General features: G+C 27.3%; 1 protein-coding gene across 3 annotated transcripts in view; it reads left to right on the top strand.

Moving 5' to 3' along the window:
- The window catches only part of LOC126907737 (cytochrome P450 4C1-like), an 89,221-nt gene extending 65,024 nt beyond the window's left edge, over nucleotides 1-24,197 (top strand). The window contains exons 1-13 of one of the 3 annotated variants that reach the window (XM_050689304.1): nucleotides 5,413-5,526; nucleotides 5,948-6,217; nucleotides 11,437-11,546; nucleotides 11,981-12,071; nucleotides 12,200-12,388; nucleotides 20,116-20,185; nucleotides 20,536-20,662; nucleotides 22,601-22,679; nucleotides 22,742-22,848; nucleotides 22,923-22,991; nucleotides 23,085-23,253; nucleotides 23,316-23,495; nucleotides 23,563-24,187. In XM_050689304.1, coding sequence (XP_050545261.1) covers nucleotides 5,995-6,217; nucleotides 11,437-11,546; nucleotides 11,981-12,071; nucleotides 12,200-12,388; nucleotides 20,116-20,185; nucleotides 20,536-20,662; nucleotides 22,601-22,679; nucleotides 22,742-22,848; nucleotides 22,923-22,991; nucleotides 23,085-23,253; nucleotides 23,316-23,495; nucleotides 23,563-23,744 — 1,596 coding nt within the window. In that variant the 5' untranslated portion in view covers nucleotides 5,413-5,526; nucleotides 5,948-5,994 and the 3' untranslated portion in view covers nucleotides 23,745-24,187. Of the gene's footprint in view, nucleotides 1-5,412; nucleotides 5,527-5,890; nucleotides 6,218-11,436; nucleotides 11,547-11,980; nucleotides 12,072-12,199; nucleotides 12,389-20,115; nucleotides 20,186-20,535; nucleotides 20,663-22,600; nucleotides 22,680-22,741; nucleotides 22,849-22,922; nucleotides 22,992-23,084; nucleotides 23,254-23,315; nucleotides 23,496-23,562 lie in introns of those variants that run through there. The other 2 variants (XM_050689303.1, XM_050689302.1) reach the window with 2 other exon arrangements.
- The last annotated feature ends 595 nt before the right edge of the window (nucleotides 24,198-24,792 follow it).

The following is a 24,792-nucleotide window of genomic DNA, read 5'->3' as shown; positions in this document are numbered from 1 at the left end:
AATACCTTCTCAGCTTCGCATCGAAGCTAAAATAATAATATTGATCCATACATTTGTCCAAAAGTTATATAAAATATAAATTAAATAATATAAAATATAAAATCGAGAATTTTTTGACGGAAATCGTACGTTTTTTTTAAGTTTGATGTCCGTTTTCACCACGAAGACAAATCCAGAGGTCAAATTTTTTTTTTTTAAATTAAAGTATATTACATAAGCTTTAATTTAATATATATATAAAAGTGTCAGTCTTTCTGGAACATTTTCAAAAGTTAATTTGAAAAAGTTTTACTTTCAGAGTAATGTCTTCGACTAGATACGATTTGTGATCTTTTGACTTATTGTTCATCAAAATCGGTCCAGCGAGAGTTAAGATTGAGCGTTCACAGACACAAAAAAAAAAAAAAACACATCATAGTAAAAGTAATACCTTCTCAGCTTAGCATCGAAGCTAAAACATTCAGCAGTCAACCGGGAACAAAGGCTTGCTGAACAACTGTACGACCTTCTACATTCATTAATTCAGTTAATATTTTATTAAGTAATTAAAATATATACTTGTGTTATTAACAAAAAAATTACTATACCATAAGAATTGTTCCTTAATAATAAACTTAATTTTTAAAAACACATGAAACAATAAAATAGCTATTTAGCATTTAAAACTCAATTTTTTTTTTTCTAATATAAATGTGTACAATGTATTTTATTGTTATATTTTTCATGGGAATTGTATTATATTATGTAAACTTTGTTTTAAATACTCAAAAAAAGGTCTCGTTGCACTTAATGAGATAGTAAGCAAGTATCATTGATACGCTGTAACTTGCCTTGAAATAATTTAAGAACGCATTTCATAAATGAATTTAAAAAAGCATCTTTAATCGTATGTTACGAATGAATTTAAAGAATGCATTCTGCATTTAACAAATAAATATTTTTATAAGTATATATGAAGAGTGAATGTGTCAAACGTTCTATGTGCCAAAAAATTGAAAAATTGTTTTATTTCTGATTTATGTTCTATGAGCCAAAGGTCACAATCTTGTATGTGTTTCAAGTGTCAATTAAATTTTTTACTTGTACAAAATTGCGTTCATAGATTGTATTTGTTCTGTGAGACATGCCTATTGTTACCTGTACGTTCTAAGTGGCTTGGGCGAATATAATAGTTTGATGATAACAATATTATGATATAGTCCGTTATATTTCAAAATAACTAATACTGGTGTTATTGTATTCGTTAAGTTTTCTTTTTATTTGCTTAATTGTGTTATTATGGATACTGAAAGTATACATATTTTACGAAGTGGTAAAAAAAGAAGAAATGATCAGACTAAAAAAAGAATTAGTGGAAAATCGTATGCGACCAGGAAAAGCAATAATACAATTCAGGAAAGCGTCAACTTAGTTGTTATAACTTTGGAATACATCTCGGTGACAGCAATACAGCCTTTATGTATATGTGGGATGAAAGTATTGCTTCTCGTGGAAGCTCAGAAATCGCTTCTTTTCTTTTTAAAGTTATTAACAAAAACGAAAATACGATAAATCGCAAAAAACTAATTATATGGTAAGACAACTGTGCTGGCCAAAATAAAAATAAAACGTTAGTAGTTTTGATGTTATATTTAATAAATATGGGGATATTTGATGAGATTATACAAAAATTTTTGATAAGTGGCCACTCTCTCTTGGCTTGTGCTCGTGATTTCGCTATTATCGAAAAGAGACGTAGAGTTTTTCAAAATTTCACTCCTTCTGATTTACAAGAAATGGTTAGAGCAGCGAAGTTGATAAATCCATTTCGAGTTATTCCGATGGACGAAAACAACTTTTTTTCATTTAAAGACATTGCTAACAATTTTTTTAACACAACCAAGTTTCCAATGTTCGATGATTAAAGTTTCATTTTTAACTCCCAAAAAAATCTATTATAAAAAAACATTTTCAGATGAAGAACTTTGAAAAGATTTTAACGTTTTTAAAAGAAATGCTACTATAGACCAACTTAAAAATCAGACATTTATACCTATACCGAAACCCACATTGTCGTCAGAGAAGAAAAAAGATTTGTTGGCCATGATTCCTTTTTTACCTGATAAGCACAGAAACTTCTATAAAAATATAACGTCATGAATTAATTTTTTTTGCTATTTATTATGATGTTGTTATGTTCTAATTATGTTTAATCTAGAGTTTTTTTTTAATTATTATTAGGTTTGTACATTTATTTTTCAATTTGTGNTATTTAAGTTTGTACATTTATTTTTCAATTTGTGATACTCAAAAAAAGTGTTGATTTTTTTACATATTTTATAAAAATATATATGAAGTCTTAATAAAATAAAGAATGATTTTCTGTTATCTATAATAAAATATTGGTACTTAGAACGATAATATTATCACATTATTTGGAACTTGGAACTTTAATATTATAATACTTGGCACTTAGAACTGTCATTAGCAAATGTTTAATTTATACTAATATGAAATGACAAAATAAAATAATAGAAATTTACGAGGCTATTAATATAGTGTAAATATAGCATAACATATATTTTTATACAAAATTATAAGGAAATTTTTAATTTGTGATGTTTTTTGTGTTTTCTGAACAAATATTTTTTTGGCACATAGAACGTTTGACACATTCACTCTTCATATATATATATATATATGTATGTATGTATGTATGTATATATACAGGGTGTTAGTAAAATCAATGTCACGAGTAGTAAGGTGATATTTAATAAGACCTAAAAATAGCGAAATCAAAAACTAAAATTTCTTATCTCCAATATTGGAGTTTTTCTGGTTCCCCTCTTCAAATTTTATTTTAATCAAAAATAAATATCACCATGGTATTTCCCACAAATTTTTCATACAAATTGAAAGGTCACACAATTTTTTGTAACGGCAATAATAATACAATCGACAACCGCATAATAGTAAAAAACAATTCTCATAGCAGCCTGCTATTTTGTAATACTATATCAGCATACATTATTTATGTTTTATTTAACAATAAAATAAATTATAATTTTTTATATACTAGTAATGTACTTTGTGAATATAGTCCATTGAAATAGTTAATAACTATACGCTTTCTTATACTAATGAATAATAATTGTACAATTTTTAATAATAATATGCTTACATCATTTATATAAATTTTGTAATTCTATTTTGTTTATAATTTAGAAAATTCTATTAGTTAAATAATTAACACCAATGAGCATTATTATATTATTAAACAATAACAAAATATATTCTACTCTTAAGTCTTAACCAATTTAGAAGATCGAATCTAGCATATTTTGTTGCTCATATATAAATAAATTCCTATTTTTTATTGTTTTCTAGTGACATAATTTTAATAAAATAAATTAAAGATATATCGAAAAAGAAAATGAAAAAATTAAAATCCATTAATTGAGAACAGAACATGTAAATTTTAAAACAATATATTATTTTAGCCATCCATCTCCCTCTGTGAAGTGCTCCTAGTGAATGGATATTAATTTTTTCATTTTCTTTTCTGATGAATATCAAACAAAGTTCCAATAACTCTTTATAGTCATAAATTTAAATCATCCCGAGGATGATTTAAATTTAATTTATTTTCACAAAATTTAGAAATTATGTCTATATCTGGTGCTAATATCTTTAACACAACATCATCTGTCAACATATTACAGTATAGTTTTTTGTCTATATTTTCCCAGCTATTAGAAAATCTTTTGAATAGAGCTATGTGTGGGCCAGTGGATGGAGACATTAATTTATCAAAAACTCCACTAATTATTATTTCATGTATGTGGTGCCTACAAGCAAAACTCAATAATTCCTTACCTAATTTTTTTTCGATTAAAATACATGCACTATTTAGTTTTCCAGTGTTGGAGGCAGTAGTGTCAAAACACATCATATTTGTTTGATTAACTAAATTCCAATCAACCAAAAGCTTAATAACAGCATCAGTTTGCGATTGGACTGTAGAATTTAAAAGTTTAGGCACTCCCAAAAGTTTAGTTTTGCCATCACCAGATACTAATACCGCTAAACGTTCAGTGTAATTTTTTTTGTTGTAAGACGGCAACATTTTTCCGTCCCAGTGAACCATTAAAGCGGTGTTTGGTTTGAATTATTTTATTATTTCATTATTTATAATTTTTCTATTAAAATTACGAGCTCTTTGAATTCAATCTTTACTTATCGAATAATCATTAATATTTTTATCACACTAAGTTAAAGCAGACGCCAAAATATACGTGGCTTTTCAACTAGATACGTTTATTCTGTCTAGAATGAGTACCCCGATTGTAAAAAATCAACATTGGTGACATATAATTTTTATTTTTATAATTATAAATATATATGTATGTATATATAGCTAACGCCAAATTTTAAAATCAAAAAATGTAAAAAGGAAACAGTAAAATTTGACGATATTTTCATTTATTTTGATGTACATCAACTATTTTAGCGTACGTTCTAATTTAAAAAAAAAGGTAGTAGTTTTAAACATTAGTGAAAAAAATTTTTTCCTCTTAAAATACACACAAATATTAATCAAATTAAAAAAAAAATGTTTTGGTTTACTTAAGTGTTCGTAGAACTTAACCATATTTTTGAACTTTTTATGGACGCAATCAATTTTGGGCTTACAATTTTTTTTTCTAATTATTATTATTCGACATTAAAAAACGAACAATTTAGATGTACTAAGTAAGAAATTTGAACAAAAATTGAATAAATAATGACATTTTATGTTTTTTTGAGTATTTTTGGTCAATTTTCTTAAAACGCGTTGAGCGACCTGTAAAAATTTTTTTTTTTAATCTCAAATTTTCATTAAATGTTTATTTTAATGTATATAATACATTTATGAGGTATCTTATAAACATTTCGAAGATCGATTTTTTTTTAGCCACCCTAATACATGAAAATATTTTTCAATGATTTGGTTTTAACTCGTAATTTAATTAATTTGATATATGTTATACTAGTAAATTATGATTCAGTGAATTACTATCGTGTACACGCAAAGATAGTTAAAAAATACTGAATTTTAAAAATGTCGAAAATTGAGCCTGTGAATGCTTTTTGGCATATCTAATGGATCATTAATATTTTGTATTGTAATGAGTGTACTTTTGAATCGAAATTATTCCATTGAAATATTTAATACCAATGAGCATTCTTATTCTAATAAACATAATGTATTTTTTTTAATAATAATATGCTATCATACATCATTATAATATATTATTATTATACTATAAATTAAATTATATGACACACCATTCCAAAATATATTCTACTCTTAGGTATTTCCTAATTTAGAAGGTTGAATCTAGTATATTTTGTTATATATATAAAGTCTTACATTTTATTGTTTTCTGGTAAAATAAATCTAATAAATTAATTTAAGCTAATTTTTTTTCATTAAAAATATTAATATTATATTAATATTAAATATTATTGTATATATTTTTAATAAATTACATTATATTTTTAAAGGTAAATTAAATATACATATAAATATTTTTCAATGATTTGGTATTAACTCGTAATTTAATTTATTTGATATATGTTATACTAGTGAATTATGATTCGAAATAATCCACTCGAAATCGCTAAATTAATAATAACAGATATCTGTTTTTGTATATAATAATGACAATAATTTTAAATTACTTTTACGGAAGAAAAATCAATTTTTCAATGTCACTCAACATTTTACATCTTACATTATATCTTATAATAAAAGTGTGTAAATAAATAAATATATTAATAATTATTTAAAAACATATAAATCAGTTTTTAATTGTTTCTAAACTATGTATAAAATATCAAACACGAGTTATCATCAAATCAGTGACGATTGGTTCCAATTGTATTACGTTGTATAATATTAAATAATAATCCAGTTTTATTCTAGCTTGTTCAATTGTTTTGAAAAGACTCACTGTTAGAAAAAAATTAAACATGAATGTAACATTTTATACTTCTCCGGCGTATTCACATACACTGAGTAATTGGCAAACAAAAACCGAGATGGTTAGTTACGTTACCATACTACTTTTAGTAATTATTTGGTGTCGCATCAAATGGAATCGTAGGTTTATTGATAGATTTGCGGCTAAGATACCAGGGCCTCCATCATATCCAATAATTGGTTCAGGACTAGAATTTGTGGGAACATCACACGGTAAGCATAGTATCAATATAGAATTAAGTTATACATTTTGATTTTTAATATGTTAAAAATATTCAATGCAAAATGCCATTTTTAACCTATTTTTTTGGTCATTTAAAGTTGGTGAAAAAGTTTTGATAAAGTTAAGTGAAAGTTTATAAAAAAAAATATTCAAAATAAGTTTAACTTAATATTAAAAATTAGTTTCATTTAACTTAATCGGTGGTGGTCTCATTACTATGGCAAACCCTTGTAAGGTATTTTAAAATAAAATAATCGCATAGTTGTATATTTTTTAAGCAGTAATTTCAATGTAAATTGATATTGAAAAAAATGTGCACAAAGTCAATTTGAAATTGAATTATTTTAAAGGGGTGGACCTTAATATTTTTTCATAACTTAAGAAAACGTATGAAATTAAACAAATAATTTGTACACAATTATAGCATGTTTTAGCTTCAATACGAAGCTGAGAAGGTTTTTATTTTACTATGTGTTTTTTTTTTTTTTGTGTGTGTGTTACCACTTTTTCTTAGCTCTCACAGAACCCATTTCTTTCAACAATACGTAAAAAGATCACAAATTCGTATCTAGTCAAAGACTTAACACAAAAATTGAAAAAATTTACCTTGTTACCCGTAAATGGGGGAATTCTCCAAAAAATTACTAATTTAAAAATCGCTCACTTTTGACATTTTTTTTACTTAAAACTTCCATAACTTTTTGAAAATTATATGAATAAAAATAATTTGAAAGGTTACAAATATCATAAAAAAAACCTAATTAATCGGCCTTAACGGATATATTCCCCAATTAAAAAATCATGACGCATTGAAAATACAAAAATAAGGTCGCCAACCCACTGGGCGAGACAATTTATTGTCGGACCACAGTAGGATTTTAAAAATAATATTGTATATTGAAAGCAATTTAAGATAAAAAAACCCAGCACAGGGGGGTCGCGGCACAGTTGTGACGTGGTATAGTTGGATCAAGTATAATGATATCTGACAGTGATTAAAATCACTATCAAAATAAACGCTTCGATGCAAATCTTTAGATAGTGTTTAATTTTAAAAAAATTGGTGTTTTATTCCAAAAGCTACTTGATCTGCTGGTTCCTTAATATCTCGATTAAGATAAAGTATGTCGAATGAAAAAGGGTTTATTAAAAAAAATTATTTCTCATAAAAAAATTGTGTGGATCCATAAACTTTTCAATAAGTTATAGCATTATAAAATTAAATATAATATGAATAATAAAATCGAGAATTTTCACACGAAAATAGCATTCGGTAGCCATTTTCGCTGTAAAGAAAAGTCCAGGGTTCAAATTGTTTTTTTTCAAATTAAAGTATATTACATTATCTTTAATTTAAGATATATATAAAAGTGTCAGACCTTCCGGAACATTTTCAAAAGTTATGTTGAAAAAGTAAATTTTTTGTGAAAAAGTTGTCATTTTAAATCCCCCCCTGTGGGCAGATTAAGTGTCAGATTTACAAAAAAAATATACCAAATGATAAGTAAAGACATCAAGCATCTATATAAAAAAAAATTATATTGATATGTTCATTTTTGAAAAAGTTAGAGCATTATTAAGTTAAAAATATAAAAAAAAATTATTTTACAAAAATCGTAATTTTTTATTAACTTTGATGTCAACTTTCACCACGAAGACAAGTCCAGAGGTCAAATTTTTTTTTTTCAAATTAAAGTATATTACATTAGCTTTAATTTAAGATATATATAAAAGTGTCAGACCTTCCGGAACATTTTCAAAAGTTAAGTTGAAAAAGTTAATTTTTTGTGAAAAAGTTGTCATTTTAAATCCCCCCCTGTGGGCAGGTTAAGTGTCAGATTTACAAAAAAAATATACCAAATGATAGGTAAAGACATCAAGCATCTATATAAAAAAAAATTATATTGATATGTTCATTTTTGAAAAAGTTACGGCAGTTTTTAGTAAAAAAAATTGAAAAAATTTCGAAAATTAGCGATTTTTAAATTTGTAATTTTTTTGGAGGTTTCCCCCATTTACGGGGAACGAGGGAAATTTTTTCAATTTTGAAGGGTAATGTCTTCGACTAGATACAATTTGTGATCTTTTGACGTATCGTTGAAAGAAATCCGTTCGGTGAGAGCTGAGAAAAAGTGGTAACAGACACAAAAAAAAAAAAAAAATAAAAAAAATAAACACATCTTAGTAAAACCAATACCTTCTCAGCTTCGCATCGAAGCTAAAATTAGAAAAGTAATAAAGGTTGTATTTGACGTCTGTTGAGTCGTTGATAGTTGATGTACACCAAAACCTTGTGACAGTTGTTACATAACCATGATGATCAGGGATGACCTTTTACAAGGCCGTTGCCCGTATCTTATAAACTATGGGGAATTGATTTTAGAAAGGAAAAAAATACAAAATACACGAGTCCGTTGAAGATGGAACACGCAAAAAAAACAATTATGGTTAAATGAAAGGGAATTTATTAAATAATTAAAAAAAAATTAAGTTAACACGAGGCAAAAAACCGAACAGTCAAAAAAACTTGTCTACAAATTAAAAAGAACAAGAGAAAGAAAAAAAAATCAGATATTAATAAAAATTATTACACTTACATTTTAACAATTAGAGAATACAATGAACGTCTTCGGATACTCACCGGCTATATGCCCCAAGTAAGCGACTGGATTTAGGTAATTAGACTTGGCTTGCAAGACTTTGGGTTACCCCGGAATAAAATGCACTACGTCACCACATTGTACAACCTATATATAAAAAAATCACAAAATATATATGTATACATAACATGAAAAGTGGTATTGTAACACGCCTGCCATGTTGAGAGACCTAAATAAAAAAAAAATGGGGACACCAAAAAAAAAATTCGCCACACGAGCTTAATGCACGGCGCACTAAAATAATCTGGCTTAAACATATTTACAAAAAATTATATATTACCAGCCTCGAGGGGCTAAAGCAACTGGAGTCAGGTTTAGCCGACGCCAATAAACGAAAATTACATTTAAAGTAGTAATGGGCTCACGAAAAAAAAAAAATATATATATATATATATAAATAAAACAAATTGTTGCCACGCACACAACAAAACAAAAACTCACGTACCTGGTCCGACGATGGCTTATTTCCGACAATACGCCCGTTTTTTGACTCGGCGGTGCGATGGCGACAACATGGCTAGGCTTTAGAATAGGGATCAACAAATTTTACTACCAAGTGCCGGAAATTATTAAGAACAATTCGAATCATAAAGCGACAATATAGTTGGTGAGCAGTGCAAATGACGTTCAAGATACGAAAGGAGCGGGGTGAATCACAGAATAAACAGAATGGACCGATTTTTTTCAACAATACGTTAAAAAATCATAAATCGTATCTATTCGAAGACATTATTTTAAAAATTTGAAAAAATTTCCATTGATCCCGTAACTAGTGGAAATCCATAAAAAAATTACAATTTTTAAAATTGGTAAATTTTGATATTTTAAAATTTGTTTTTTGCTTAAAACGGTCATAACTTGATTGAACAATGAAGGAATTAAAAAAATTAATTTTTTAAGTAAATAGCATTTGTATTTCCCTTAAATTTAGTATAATTTTTTTGGAAATCTGATTTTTTAAATACTCACACAATTGGGATTCAAAACAGATTTGCATCGAAGCGTTTCTTATGATAATGATATTAATCACTGTCAGATATCATCTATACTTGTCCCAACTATGCCACGTCCACACTTTTTTTCCCCCATGACCGACTTATTGTGGGCTACCCTGGAACTGCTGTTAGGCATTACTTCAGGGCGGCCCACAACGTCTTAATAATTCACACCGTTACGTTGTGAATCAATCCGAAATTAAATAAGAGCTGATTCGCAACATGGTGTGGCCCCCTCCCATTAGCCGGATCCCAAAAGTTTGAACCATTAGGGAGGGTTGGTAAAATAACTCACAAAAACACAAAAATAAGAACCTAAGGCACCGGCCTAAACCAGCGCCTTAGACCCTCCTGTACCGGACGGCGTGGGCTTCCTCTGTCTCTAGCGATGGAAAAAATAACCTTTTTATTCAAAAGTTTCTGTTTTGAATCCCTATTGTGTGAGTATTTAAAAAATCAGATTTCCAAAAAAATTATACTAAATTTAAAGGAAATACATATGGTGTTTACTTAAAAATTATTTTTTTTAATTCCTTCATTGTTCAATCAAGTTATGACTGTTTTAAGCAAAAAAAAAATTTTAAAATATCAAAATTTACCAATTTTAAAAATTGTAATTTTTTTATAGATTTCCACTAGTTACGGGATCAAGGGAAATTTTTTCAAATTTTTAAAATAATATCTTCGAATAGATACGATTTATGATTTTTTGACGTATTGTTGAAAAAATCGGTCGGTGAAAGCTGAGAAAAAGTGGTAACAAAAAAAATATATGTATAAATATAAACACATCATGGTAATATAAATACCTTTTCAGCTTTACGTCGAAGCTAAAATTGGTCTACTTTCTTTTGGGAGATTGGACGAATATATAGACTGACTAATTAAGGATAAAAAAATTATTTTTTCAGAAATTGTTGAGAATTATTAATTTCCATAGAAGAAATATTGTTTAATCTAATGAATTCTATAGTATTATAAAACTAAATCTTTTTTTTTTCGCACTTTCAAGAATAAATGCCTTTAACTTTAATTACTTATATTAAAACCTATATTTTCAGTTAATAAAATTAAAGCAAAAAAAAAATCATAAACCGATATTTTTGTTAGAAATATTATCAACTAAGTAACCTAAAAAGTTAGATGAAATAGAAATAGACAGAATCAATATAATTCAATTTAAAAGTATATAGAGAAATACAAGAAAGAGGGATACAAATTAAACCAAGGGAATAATTTAGGAACATAACGCTATATCAATGTAGCGTTATAATAATTTTAATATATTGCGTGATTATGTGGCACAAATGGGCTATGCATTATAAAAATACACCATTATGTAATGTTTCCATAATTAATAATAATAAATTGATATCTCTAAAATGCAATTTATGTATATACAGAATGTTCAGTAAGTCAGGAAACGGGTATCTATTGTTCTCATTGTTACAAACAATGAGAACACCCTGTATGTGAAATTCCATAGTTCATTTAGTTATTGTTTAAAATAATCATAAATGTAAATGGTGTGAATACATATAAATTTATTTTTAGATGTTATGAACAATTTTATTAAGTTAAATGAACAGTACGGCCCGGAACCATTTAAAATCTGGTTGGGTTCTTCACTCGCTTTAAATGTAACCAAGCCTGAAGATTTACAAGTACGTTTAGATATTTTAAACATTATGTAATATTATTATCAATAAACTTAATGTATTAAATTATTTTTTAAAGAAATAATGTATTATTTGAAAATTAATATATATATATAATTAGAAATATTTAATTATTAACTCAATACTTATAAAAATATTTTTACTTGAGAAATTCAAGTATAATTTACCAACCAGTATAATTTACAGACCAATCTGTTACACATAACTTACTTAATTACTCCCAAAATAATAATAATTTCAGGAGTATTGTTTGGGGATTTATTTAGTTACATTAAATGATGAAAAGTATACTAAAGAAAAGTATTCAAAATTAAAATATTACATTTTTTAGTATTTGTATTAGGTATTTGTTATCTTATTTAATAAAAAACATTTTCCTTTATTTTAAAAACAAAAAATAATATTAAATTTTTTTTCAGATTATATTAAATAATTCCAATGCTTTTGACAGGGGTAAATTAGCCGAGCTTATGAGTAGTGCTTTTGGAGAAGGATTGATTACTGCTCCTAGTGAGGAAAAATAATTATTTCTTATATTATACTTTAATATCAATAAAAATAAAAATTGATAATATTTAATATTAACTTAATCATTTTTCATAAAATATCAAATTTATAAAAATTATTTATAATTTCAGTTCCTAAATGGAAAGTGAATCGACGAATTATCTCTCCTTTTTTTAACACTTCTTCCATAAATAAATTTATGTCAATTTTCAATAAAAAAAATGCAACATTCATATTAAATCTTCAAAAAGAACTAGGAGATTCTGAGACATTTGATATTTGGAATTATGTTAATTCTGTTTCTGTTAATTCCATATGTGGTAAGTAATATTGTTAAAAATAATATTTTATCGAATCATGTATTTTATTATTAATTTCTATGATAAGTTTATTTTTTGAATATACGCTATTGTTCGTCTACAGGCTCCTAAATATCGGCTGGCCTGATTGACTTAGGAAGTGACTAAAAGGAAATCCTATAACTTATTAATTAAAGAAACTCAAAAGGAGATTGTCTATAATAACAGTATTAATGTAATTAAAAATAAAATTTATAGTTGGGCGTCCCCACTTACATTACTAATAACAACTACATATTACAATGCAAGTAATGAGTACAAGTATAAGATTTTTAAGTGTCGTTGAATTCAATAATCTGACCTCGGCATAACATCAATGATCGGATTATAATTGGTAACTCAACCAACTTCAACCGTTTGAATGAAACAAAACACCAACTTGATTATATCGATCACACGCACAGTAAATCCACCGAATTCACATGTACGTTACGATACCGCAAAGTCGCGGAACAACTCGTGGCGACGCCGATGGGTCCAATCAACCGGACCGTACATTGGTTGACTGACCAGATAAGGCGACGACTTACCGGACAGCGAACGGCATCACCACTACTATATGTAACCGGTTTCATTTGGGTTGTAAGTTGAACTCGGCCACATATAACTCGCCGCAACATACTCCCCCTTTGGAAGGGCTAGCCCTTACAATTTCTAAATGAACGTTAAAAGATAGGGCTTAATGGTGTGATCATTATGATAACATTATCAATGGTGTAGTGAGTTGCAGATCTCCGTCCGACATGGCTTCACGGTCAGTTATGACATTCATAAATTAAATAGTTACAAAAAACGATTATTAAATTAAGGTAGCATTAAGTATCAACAATTACATTTACAATTACAGAACACAAAACTAAAATACAATAATGACATGACATATAAAAAGAAATGATTAATTAACTACAATAATAGTTGAATAAGGAAAAAATGAATAAAAAAAAACTACAAGTTACAACAAAATAAATTATTAATAAATAAAGATACTATTTCATAATTAAAGATATATATATATGGTAAGGAATAATAGGAACTTAATAATTAGACTAGAGATATAATGAATATGTGCTCAGGGAATCATGACGTTGGCAATAATACCAGCTTCACGATTGGCCTAGTAACCGGTCCGTTAATGGCGTGCAACTGGGCTACACGCGTAACTTTATCTTTGCCTAGAATAACACCCGTCACCCTACCTAACCTCCATACTAACGGACTTGTATTGTTCTCTTTTATCACAACCATATCTCCTACCGCGATGTTGGATTGTTCTCTGGTCCATTTCAACCGTTGTTGTAAGGTATGTAGATAGTCCTGAGATCACAGCTTCCAAAAACTCTGTTGGCAATTCTCAAACAATTTCCATCGTTGTATTTAATTTTTTAAGATCTCTGGTGTGGGAGGGTATGGAATGGCTAGGAGAGGTTGACTAATTAAAAAATGTCCGGGTGTTAGGTAGTCTAAATCTTGAGGGTCTGCAGACATAGGGGTTAATGGTCGAGAATTCAGTACAGCCTCGACACGGGTAATTAGAGTAGTAAATTCTTCATACGTGGGTACATGGTTGGGTTGTAAGTTGAACACGGATAACTCGCCGCAACACGCTATTATTTATTAAAAAAGTATGCTTTTACCTTTGATACTTATATTGTTACTGAAAAAGTAATTGTGTTAAAGAATATTTTTACACCTATGTAAGCATGAAGTTAATTATTGTTACTTATAAGAAGACACAAATAAATATTATTGTTTAAAGTACGAGTTTAGAGCGGGGATTGTAACAAAACATAAAAAACCAATCTTTGAACCATAATATTTTATTAATATATTATTATGTTCGTATGTGTAATAAACCAAAAAGAAATAGAAAGAAAATTAATTTCTATAAATATAATAAACCTAGCACCGGGGGGTCGCGGCACAGTGGTGACGTGTCATAGTTGGATCAAGTATAATGATATCTGACAGTGAATAAAATCACTCTATCATAAAAAACGCTTCGATGCAAATCTTTAGATAATGTTTAATTTTAAAAAATTGATGGAGTATTACAAAAGCTACACGATCTACTATTTCCTTATTTATATCCTGATTAAGATAAAGTATGTCGAATGAAAGAGGGATACAAAATATTATTTCTCATAAAAAAATTGTATTGATCCATACACTTTTCAATAAGTTAAAAATGTAAAAAATAAAATCCAGAATTTTCACACATAAATAGCATTTGGAAACTATTTTCACCGTGAAGACAAAATAAAGTCCGAATTTTTTTTTTCCATGATTAAGTATATTACATTAGCTTTAATTTAAGATATATATAAAAGTATCAGACTTTCCGGAACACTTTCAGTGAGTGTACTAGCTCCCCTCCTTTCTTTATTCCACTTAAGTGTTTGGACTAATTTTGAAATTATGTTTTCATTACACCCATTAAATTTAGCTATTTCTTTTATAACCACCAGTTCTTTATCAAAATCTATTTTATTCATCGAAATATTAATTAAATTGTAAACGATACTTTTAAAAGCTGCCAATTTGTGTCGCCAGCTGTGGTTCGATTTGTTCTGAATGTACCTAAACGTGTGCGTGTTTTTCCGATAAATTTCAAAATTTAGTTCCCCCTCTGCTCTGTATCAGTTACATCTAAAAATGGCAATTTTCTTTCTCCTTCCTGTTTATATGTGAATTAAATCGATGGGTAAAGAGACTTTAAATATTGTATGAAAACCTCCATATTAAAATCTTTATTACTGCAAAAATATCATATACCTAACTCAAATTTTTGAAAAATCATTATAAGTGTATTTTAAATTTGTTTCAAACCTACTTATGAAAAGTTCTGCTAAAAATGGTGATAGCGGATTCCCCATTGCTGGCCTTTAGTTTGCTCATAAAATTTATTTTTAAACTGTAAAACATTTTGACTCATACATAACTTTATTAAATTAATAAGCTCATTTATTTTATCTTGTTCTATATTTTGTTCCTTTAACCAATCTTTAAAAAATCATTTGTTATATTTATAGGAATATTCGGAAATAAGGCTACTAAGTCAAAAGAAATTAACCTGTCATTATTATGAATGATATAACCAGATAATTTTTGAACTAAGTCAATATTATTTTTAAATGTAAAGCTATTAAATTTTTTAATAGATGAAAATATTCTTACTAAGTGTATAAAATTTCGTTTTTTTTTTTAATAATTTTTGGATATATTCGTTGAACGACTGTGATCTTTTAACTTACATGAAATTAATGCTTTTGAAATGTACTATTAGATTTTAAAAAAATTGTACCGATGATTGTTCCACAACGAGAAATTGGCTGTTAATGTAAAAACTTCACAATTTTTTTTAAGAAAAATATTTTATTTATTTTTTTTTTAATTTAATATCTCCACAAATAATGAGAATATAGAATTTGTTTTTATTTTGAGTTACACAGAAAAATCATTAAAATGAACATTATAAAGAAAATTAAAATAGTCACTTAAATGAAACATTTTTTAATCGTCATAAATCAAAATATACTTTGCTATATCAAATTTTTGCGCTGATTTCAAATCTACAATTAGATATTTTCTATAACCTCTTTTATGACATTATTACTAAATAGTAAAAAACGAGTATTTACATATAAATGACAGATTATAAAGAAAAAAATTTTTTTTCAAATTATTACTAATTTTGTTTTATATTATGGTAAAAATAATCTGTGCAACATTTCGATTCAAAATACCATTTTTAACCTATTTTCTTAGTTCTTTTAAATTGATTTTTACAAAAATGTATAACTTAAAAATGTTTAAAATTTATATCAATAAATCGAAAATTATATAAGAATTTAAAAAATCGTATTGTCTAGATTTATATGTATTCAGGTGTGGCGGACCTGTAAGGCTCGCCTGAGGTAATTTTAATATTTATTTGTTGTTCGGGTTACCGTCTGGATCCCTATTGAGCTATCCGCACAGAGTCCTCCAAGATGTATATAGGAAATAGTGATTATTTATAAAAAAATAAATTTAACACTCTCGATAGAAATACTGGTTATAAATAGTAAANATCAGCGATCCTCACTACGCGGCCCGCGGGCCGCATGCGGCCCTTGGAACGTTTTTTTGCGGCTCTCGGACTGACTGTTAAGGATAGTTATACCAACATACATTTTAGAGTTATTGAAATAAATATTTTTTTGGAAAAATATTCAATACTTTATAAATAGGTTCCAGTATATATTTTATATTTATATAACAAGTTTATGTACGGGTAGCAATTACGAAATGATTATCTATTATTAACGGTAATTCCCAGAATGCCTCGAACAACAAATGAAATATCTGACCTCGACGATTGCTCGGTCGTCAGTTTTATCTTAACTGTTTGTCAACAGTGGAGAGTTTTATCTAGCTCAGTGCAAACATGTATTAATGTGATTTTAGTGCGGCTAACTTTATCAATTGAACAAATTATTTTACGAACATAACACTTCGTTCGGTGATTGAATTTTGTAAATAAATATGGCGGGAGTGTACTCAAAAGAGCGGAAACGAAAACTTGAGGATGAAAACCGTGCATTTCAAGCTGAGTGGGAAGGAGATTTTTTTTTTACAAAAGGTAAGAAAGAAGGAACTGCCCTATGTTTGATATGTCGTGAAACGGTAAACGGAAACAAACGTTATAATTTGAACAGACACTACACTTCAATTCATTCGCAGTTTGAAAAAAAATTCCCGCAAAAATCTAAGATCCGAGAGGAAAAATTGCAATCATTGAAAAAGTCCTTTGCTTGTGAACGTAGTACCCTTTTTAATGCAATGAACAAGAATGAGCTTATTACAAAAGCATCCTACCAAGTAACAGAAATTTTAGCACAAAAGATGAAGCCTTTTTCTGATGCAGAAATTGTAAAAGAGTGTGTTGTCACCGTTTGTAAAACTTTGTTTTCACACTTACCTAATAGTAAGCAAATATTAGATGAAGTTTCTAAACTTCAGCTGTCTGACTCAACTTGCATGAGGCGGTCACAAGACTTAGCAGCAAATATTGCACTTAACATTACCGATGAACTTCAGCAAAGCAAATGTTTTAGTCTTGCACTCGACTCATCCACTGACATAACGTCAATTTCTCAATTACTATTGTTCGTTAAATATGTATCCAAGGATTGTGTTGTTAAAGAAAATTTTTTGGGCATGATTCCCATGACTGGACAAACTCGAGGTGTTGATTATTTGAACACGGTAGTAAGTTTTTTTAACGAGCGTAGTATTGATTTGAAAAAGGTTTTTTCTGTGTGTACTGATGGTTGCCCATCAATGTTAGGCCGTAATATAGGGTTCGTTCAGTTGTTGAAAAAGCATTTGGAAAACGATAATTTATTAAGCTTTCATTGTATTATTCATCAAGAAAGCTTAGCTGTTAAATTTGGTGAAAATTTCAGCTGTGTTATGAAACAAGTTGTAAAGATCGTGAATTTTATAAGGTCAAATGAACTAAACCACAGAGCGTTCCAAGAGTTTTTGAAAGAACTTATATCACAATACGGGGACGTGCTTTACCATACAGAAGTGAGATGGCTGAGTAAGGGTAAAGTTTTGGAACGTTTCTTCAGTATTCGTCATGAGATTACTCTGTTTTTAGCTACGAAGGAAAAAGAGTATCCTGATGTTTATGATTTTAGTTGGTGGCTCAAAGTAGCGTTTCTCACTGATACAATGGGCTTTATGAATGAAACACTGACTCGATTGCAAGGACACTACAATAACATTGTAACAAAAATGATTAGTATTGTGTTTTCACAGGAACAAAAACTCAAAATGTATATCGAAGAATTGTTAAACAGTGATTATTCTAGCTTTCCTTCTGTTAAAACTTTATTTGATGAAAATCCAGATGAAAGTCAAGATGTTTCTGATTTAATAAAGCTGTTGACAGATCTAAAGAACGAATTGTCTTTGAGGTTTAGTGGCTTCAGGAAGTATCAAGAACCATTTCGCTTGGTGGAAAACCCATGGTCAATTACAACAGCAAATATAGCTCATCTTTCTGTTTTTGGATACGAAGCTAGGGATTTGAAAAATGAGTTAATTGATCTTCAGCATGATACAGAGCTCAAAAGTGTTTTTGAAGAAAAAAACAAGAATAAAGCTCATTACGAGTTCTGGAATGCAGTTGAAAAGGACAAATTTCCTAACTTAATTGACTGTGCTCAGAAGATTTTGTGTGTTTTTGCATCTACGTATGTCTGTGAATCTACATTCAGTAAGCTGAAGTTCATAAAAAACAAGTACAGATCCAGATTAACAAGTGAGAACGTTGACAACATTTTGAGAATTTCAGTTTCTTCTCAACCTGCCAACATAGATGCCATATTAGAAAGTTGTGAAAGATTTCGCCCTTCGACTTCAAAGAATTAAAGTTCAAATTCAAGTAGGCCAAATCATGAAATTAAGTAAAAGACTTTTCCCTACTTTTTTATATGCAAAATGTTTATTTTTTGATGTAATAAACTTAAGTAATAAACTAATGTAATAAACTTATGTTATAGTCATATTGTTTGTAAGTTATTTAACCTATACCTATACAATTTGTACTTGCGGCCCTAAGGAAAATTTGATATGAACTATTTGGCTCCCTCAGAAATCCTAGTGAGGACCCCTGCACTAGACTGACTATTGCTGCAAAATAGTCATACAAAGAAATCAAGGGAACATCCGCATGCGGATGTCCCTATCAATTATAAACATGTATATTCGCAAAGATAAATATTAAATAAAGTGGTGGTGACACAACACCGGGACTTATTTAATTGAATCGATTTTTTCAAAAAAGCCATATCTCCATAAAATTTTATTTTTCAAGAAACGTAAAAAAATGTTTTTAAGATCATAATAAATTTAGACGAAAATTTAATAATGGTTGAATTATTGAATTTCCTTATAAAAAACCAACTATGATGTAATATTGACTATACCTATTGGATTATTTTATGAGAAAATGAACGTGTTTGAGATATGGCCTTTTCCAATGGATTGTAAATTTTCATTGATTATGACCTCGCGACTCTGATCAATTGTTTATTGAATATCATATAAAATTAAATAATTAGTCTTACAAAATATACTGTGCATTCTTTGTAATAATTTTATTTATGAACTTCAACATCACTTTCTTTTAGTTAATGTTTTCTTTTAATACCAATGGTAGACTCAGTTTACTCTTCGAATTCACTCATGTTGACTTATTATTATTTTATAACTGTTATCGACAACAGATAAGACAACATACCAGATGAAAATAGAATCTTAACAAATAAAATTGCTGATCAAGTTATTTTTGGAGAAATGGCCTTTTCGAATTCACTCGTTATTTTTAAACGATAACGAATTGTTGGAAATATGACGGTCTCGCAGGAAATATGCATTGTTATTAGATAAACACATCTATCGCATAAAAGTAGTATTGAAAAAATGTGGAGATGACCGATTCAATTACTATTAACTTTAAATTTTGAGAATAGCTCAAATTTTCGATAAAATTTTTTTGTATTATCGAAATTAATCATTTCAAAAAAAAATCATAGTAATCATTAATATGTAACTTTTGGTATTAAAATAAAATTATTTAAGTAGTATTTTAATAACTTTCAAAAAGTGTTAATTTATTTACATATTATTTATAGAAGCAGCACTGGGATATCATCATGATGCGCAGGATAAAAACATATCTGAATTTATTGATTCAATGAAAAAGTAAAATATTAATTTAATTCTAAACAATGAGTTATTATTATACTTACAGTAACTTGAATAATGACAAAATTGCAAAATTGCAAACAGAATTTTTTGGAGAAATCTCAAATTTTGACTTTTTTAAACAATTTATCTACTCCTAAATGATATCAAAATAATCTGAAAAATTCACAGTTTATTTTTATTACAAATGAAAGTTAATGTCATCTCGGAATTTTAATAACTCAAAAGAATTTTTCATCTGTGTTTTAAATAATCGCTTCAGAGAGTTAAAGTTGTCTCGTTTAATTTTAATTGATTTGATAAAATCAATTTTATATTCAATTATTAATCAATGAACATTTTTTAAGAATTACAGAGCAAATTAATGTGAGACTTATTAAGCCATGGCTGTATCCTGATTTTATTTTTAATATTTATGGAAAATTTACAGGCTTGAATCAATTGTATGAAAATTTATTTAAATTTCCGGAAAAAGTGAGTTTTATAATTTATATTTAAAAAAATACACCCATCAGAGGCTTTACTGTACTCTACTGAACTGCGTTCGAATAACATTTTTGTTATTTATTTTTAATAATAAAAAACCCAGCACAATTTAAAATCGATTTTCATTAATTTAGTAATTTATACGGAAAAATTATAGAAATATTAAAATATTTTATATTTTGTTACATCGGCATGTTTAATATACATACTATATAAAATACATACTTAATTACAACGCCTATCAATGAAAAACTGAATTAAGGTCAATTCACCTATATTGAACGTCAACGTCACGTCAAAATATCTAACCATGTATTTGTATTGTATTGTTCACATACACCGGCCACGTTACGTAACGTCAACATTACGTAAATAAATGGTTACTTTATTTTTGGCGTGATGGTGACGATCTACAGAGTGATCGAAATCTGGTAAGACACTCATTTTCTCAGAAAAATTGAGAATTTTTTTATTTTATTATAGAGAAAAAATATCAAGTTCAAAAAACTCTACAATAATATGTAGTCAAACCATTATTTTTTTCGTCCCTTCAAGGATAAAAACCTTTATTTATAATAAATATGCTTAAATGGGAACCCTTATTTTTAACTTTATAATATGATAAAAAAAAAAATTACAAACAATTTTGTTCTTATAATTTTTATTATCCGATTGACCGTTCGTCCGTTACAGCTTGTTAAAGTTCAGTGATTTTAGGCTAAATTTCTATTGTCATTTTACTGTATTAAATACAGAAGTCATTATTTTTATTTGCTGTTGCATAAACCAAATTTTATTGATCAAGTTATGACAGGTAAATTAGCTACAAAAATTTACTACGCACTAAATGAGTGATAACAATAATAGATTCAAATCAGGTTTTCGGTGTATTATTAATAGCTAAGAGTCTATGATTTTGTAAGACTAAAGAATCTAACAAAACTACCGGTTGCACTACCACCGATATTATGAAACGTAATAAATGACAATATTTTTTCTTGAAGTCAAAATCTTTAAACAATTATAAAACCTAAACGGTTGTTCGGATAAAAAAAATTATAAGAACAAAATTGTTTGTAATTTTTTTCTGTCATATTATCAAATCAAAAATAGTGGTTTCCATTTAAAAAAATTATAAATAAACATTTTTAACCCTGAACGGATAAAAAAAAAATGTATTTAACTTCATATTATTGTAGAGTTTTATAAACTTAATATTTTTTCTTTTTACAAAAATTTTAAATTCTCAATAGTTTCTGAGAAAATAAGTGTCTTACCAGATTTCGATCACTCTGTATAACGTGATGTTGAAGTTCGTATAGTGTGAGTCAACCATAAAATGTAAATTGTTACAGACAATAAGAACAATTTATCTGTTTCCTTACATACTGAACATTCTGTATAACTCCAAACGAAATAAAACAAAAGTCAACACATCAAACATGACTTAAAAACGGAATTAATAAAAAACAAAAATAAGCAGAAAACTATAAATATATTGATGATTCATTATAACTTATATGATAAATTTGTGGTTTGTATAAAATTTATTCATACCACTGATAATATTTAATACGAGTAAACCAGTGTAAATCAGTATTTCTTAAAATTAAACTATGTAAGGGAAATTCTCATAGACGAAAAATGACAGGTTAATTACTAATAAGGTAAACAAATTATCAATAACATTTATCGCAAATTGTAAAACACAAAAAATTGATGTTGTTTAAATATCGCAAACGAAAAACATAACTCCATAACGTTTAAATTATTTATAATGTAAAACGCAATAATATTGTTAACGTTTTAACTGTCATAACATAAAAATAAAATATATAATTTTGATTCAAGCCCTGATTAGTATATCGTGTATACAACTCACATAAAAATGGGTACATACTTAACTAATAACGCTATACTTATTAGATAATTAAAGAAAGAAAAAGCCAGTATGCTCAAAGGAAGAAAACCAACCACAGTTCTTTAAACTTAACCAATAATGAAGGTAATGTTCTAGTTAATTTATATTTCATTTATTTATGAAATAAATGTTGATGACCATTGTAGAAAAACAAAGACCAATATTTTTGGATTTATTGTTGGAGTTAAATGATGAAGGAGCAAATTTTTCAAACAAATATTTAAGAGATGAAGTAGTAACTATGATGATTGCAGTAAAATAAAATTATTAAATCTTAATAAATTCTTTAAAACCCCAATTCATGTAATAAAACTATTTTTTTAATAGGGCAGTGAGACTATTTCTATAAACGTATGTTTCTGTATTTTAATGTTAGCTATCTATCAAGACATTCAGGTAATAATATTACCTGTATAAAACTGTATATTATACAGTTATGAATGATCATCAATATTTTATCATATTTAAAATGTAATTTCAAATTTACAGGACAAAGTCTATAATGAAATCTACCAAATAATGGGAGAAAGTGATCGAATTATAACAATTGAAGATACTGTTAAGTTTGTATATCTGGAACAATGTATCAAGGAAACTCTTCGATTGTACCCTGTAACACCAATAATAGTGAGATATCTTCAAGATGATGTCAAAATAAGTAATTTTTTCTGAGTGTATCATTAATAAAATCTGCTTTAATTCGTGTTGTTTGTTATTAAGGTAACTACACAATTCCAAAAGACACTACTATTTTTATACCAATAATAGTCACTCATCGTTTAGCAGAATTGTATCCAAACCCCTTGGAATACAATCCAGATAATTTTGATCCAGAAAAAGTTGTTAATAGACACAAGTATAGTTTTATTCCATTTAGTGATGGACCTAGGAACTGTATAGGTAAAATATGAGATATTGTTATCATCATAAAATAAATATAACCATTTCGACATTTCTAATAATTTAGGACAAAAGTATGCAATGTTATTAATGAAAGTTCTGCTAGCAACATTTTTACGTAACTATAGTGTTCATACTAAATACAAAATGTCTGATATAAAGTTAAAATTCGAATTATCGATAAAAAACGCTGATGGATATCAAGTAACAATACGCCCAAGAGACAGAAAACCAATTTACAAAATATAATTGAATTAAAAAAAAAAAATTTTTTTTTAAATAGTATAACAAATTTATTATGAGTAATTGATAATATTTTTTCATCATTCAACTAGTAATTATTTTAATAGATAGAATGAATATGTAACGTCGGTGAAGTATTTTGACTATTTTTAAATCTAATAAAAATACCAATTTTTTTTTTTTTGTATTAAAAATAAATAATAATAATTAATTTGTTTGTAGTTTAGAATGCAGAATGTTTTAAAAATAAAATAATTGTGAAATGGTTATCAAATAAAAAGTTATAAGAGCTGTCAGTTAATTTTAGCCAACAATTGAAATCGTTATTTTTAAAATTGCAGTTTAATCAACAAAAACAATAATTTTAAATACCTATTATGCATATTTTTCATTTAGCAGGTAGTTTATATACTTTTAAAACATATTATATACAGGGTGGCCCACCACTCACTGACAACTTANATATATACAGAGTGGCCCACCACTCACTGACAACTTAAATAACTTTTGATCCAGTTAATATTTTTAGCTGATTTTTTTTTTTAACATTAGTTAGACGTTAGGTTAGGTTGAAATACGTATTGAGAAAAGGACAGAAGAAAAGCTATCTTTTCAATATACTTTTGAATGAGAGTGATAAGTAATAATTGCCTTATCTAATTTCTTATCATGGTATTTATGCCAAGTTTGTAATGTATACTCACTATCATCATATGTATACACAGTAATCATGAAAAGATAGCGTTTTCTTCTGTCCTTTTCTCAATACGTATTTCAATGTTTATAACCGTAAAATAGTACATGAAAATTCAAATTTTTACAAACTTCAAAACGCTACAGAATATTTACTACTGAATATTAATAAGATATTTTTTTACTAAAATTTTTCTTAAATTCTACTCTACAAAATAGCTATCTTAGATTTTTTTTTTACATTTTATTTAAAATTTAAAAATAATTAATATTTTTAATAAAATGTAAAAAAATTAATTATTGAGATATAGCTATAGACCTAACGTCTAACTAATGTTAAAAAAAAAAATCAGCTAAAAAT

Source organism: Daktulosphaira vitifoliae, unplaced genomic scaffold (assembly GCF_025091365.1).
Source record: "Daktulosphaira vitifoliae isolate Bord-2020 unplaced genomic scaffold, ASM2509136v1 Scaffold_5, whole genome shotgun sequence".
In the NCBI taxonomy this organism is placed as follows: domain Eukaryota; kingdom Metazoa; phylum Arthropoda; class Insecta; order Hemiptera; family Phylloxeridae; genus Daktulosphaira; species Daktulosphaira vitifoliae.
This window is presented reverse-complemented; position numbering and strand designations above follow the sequence as displayed.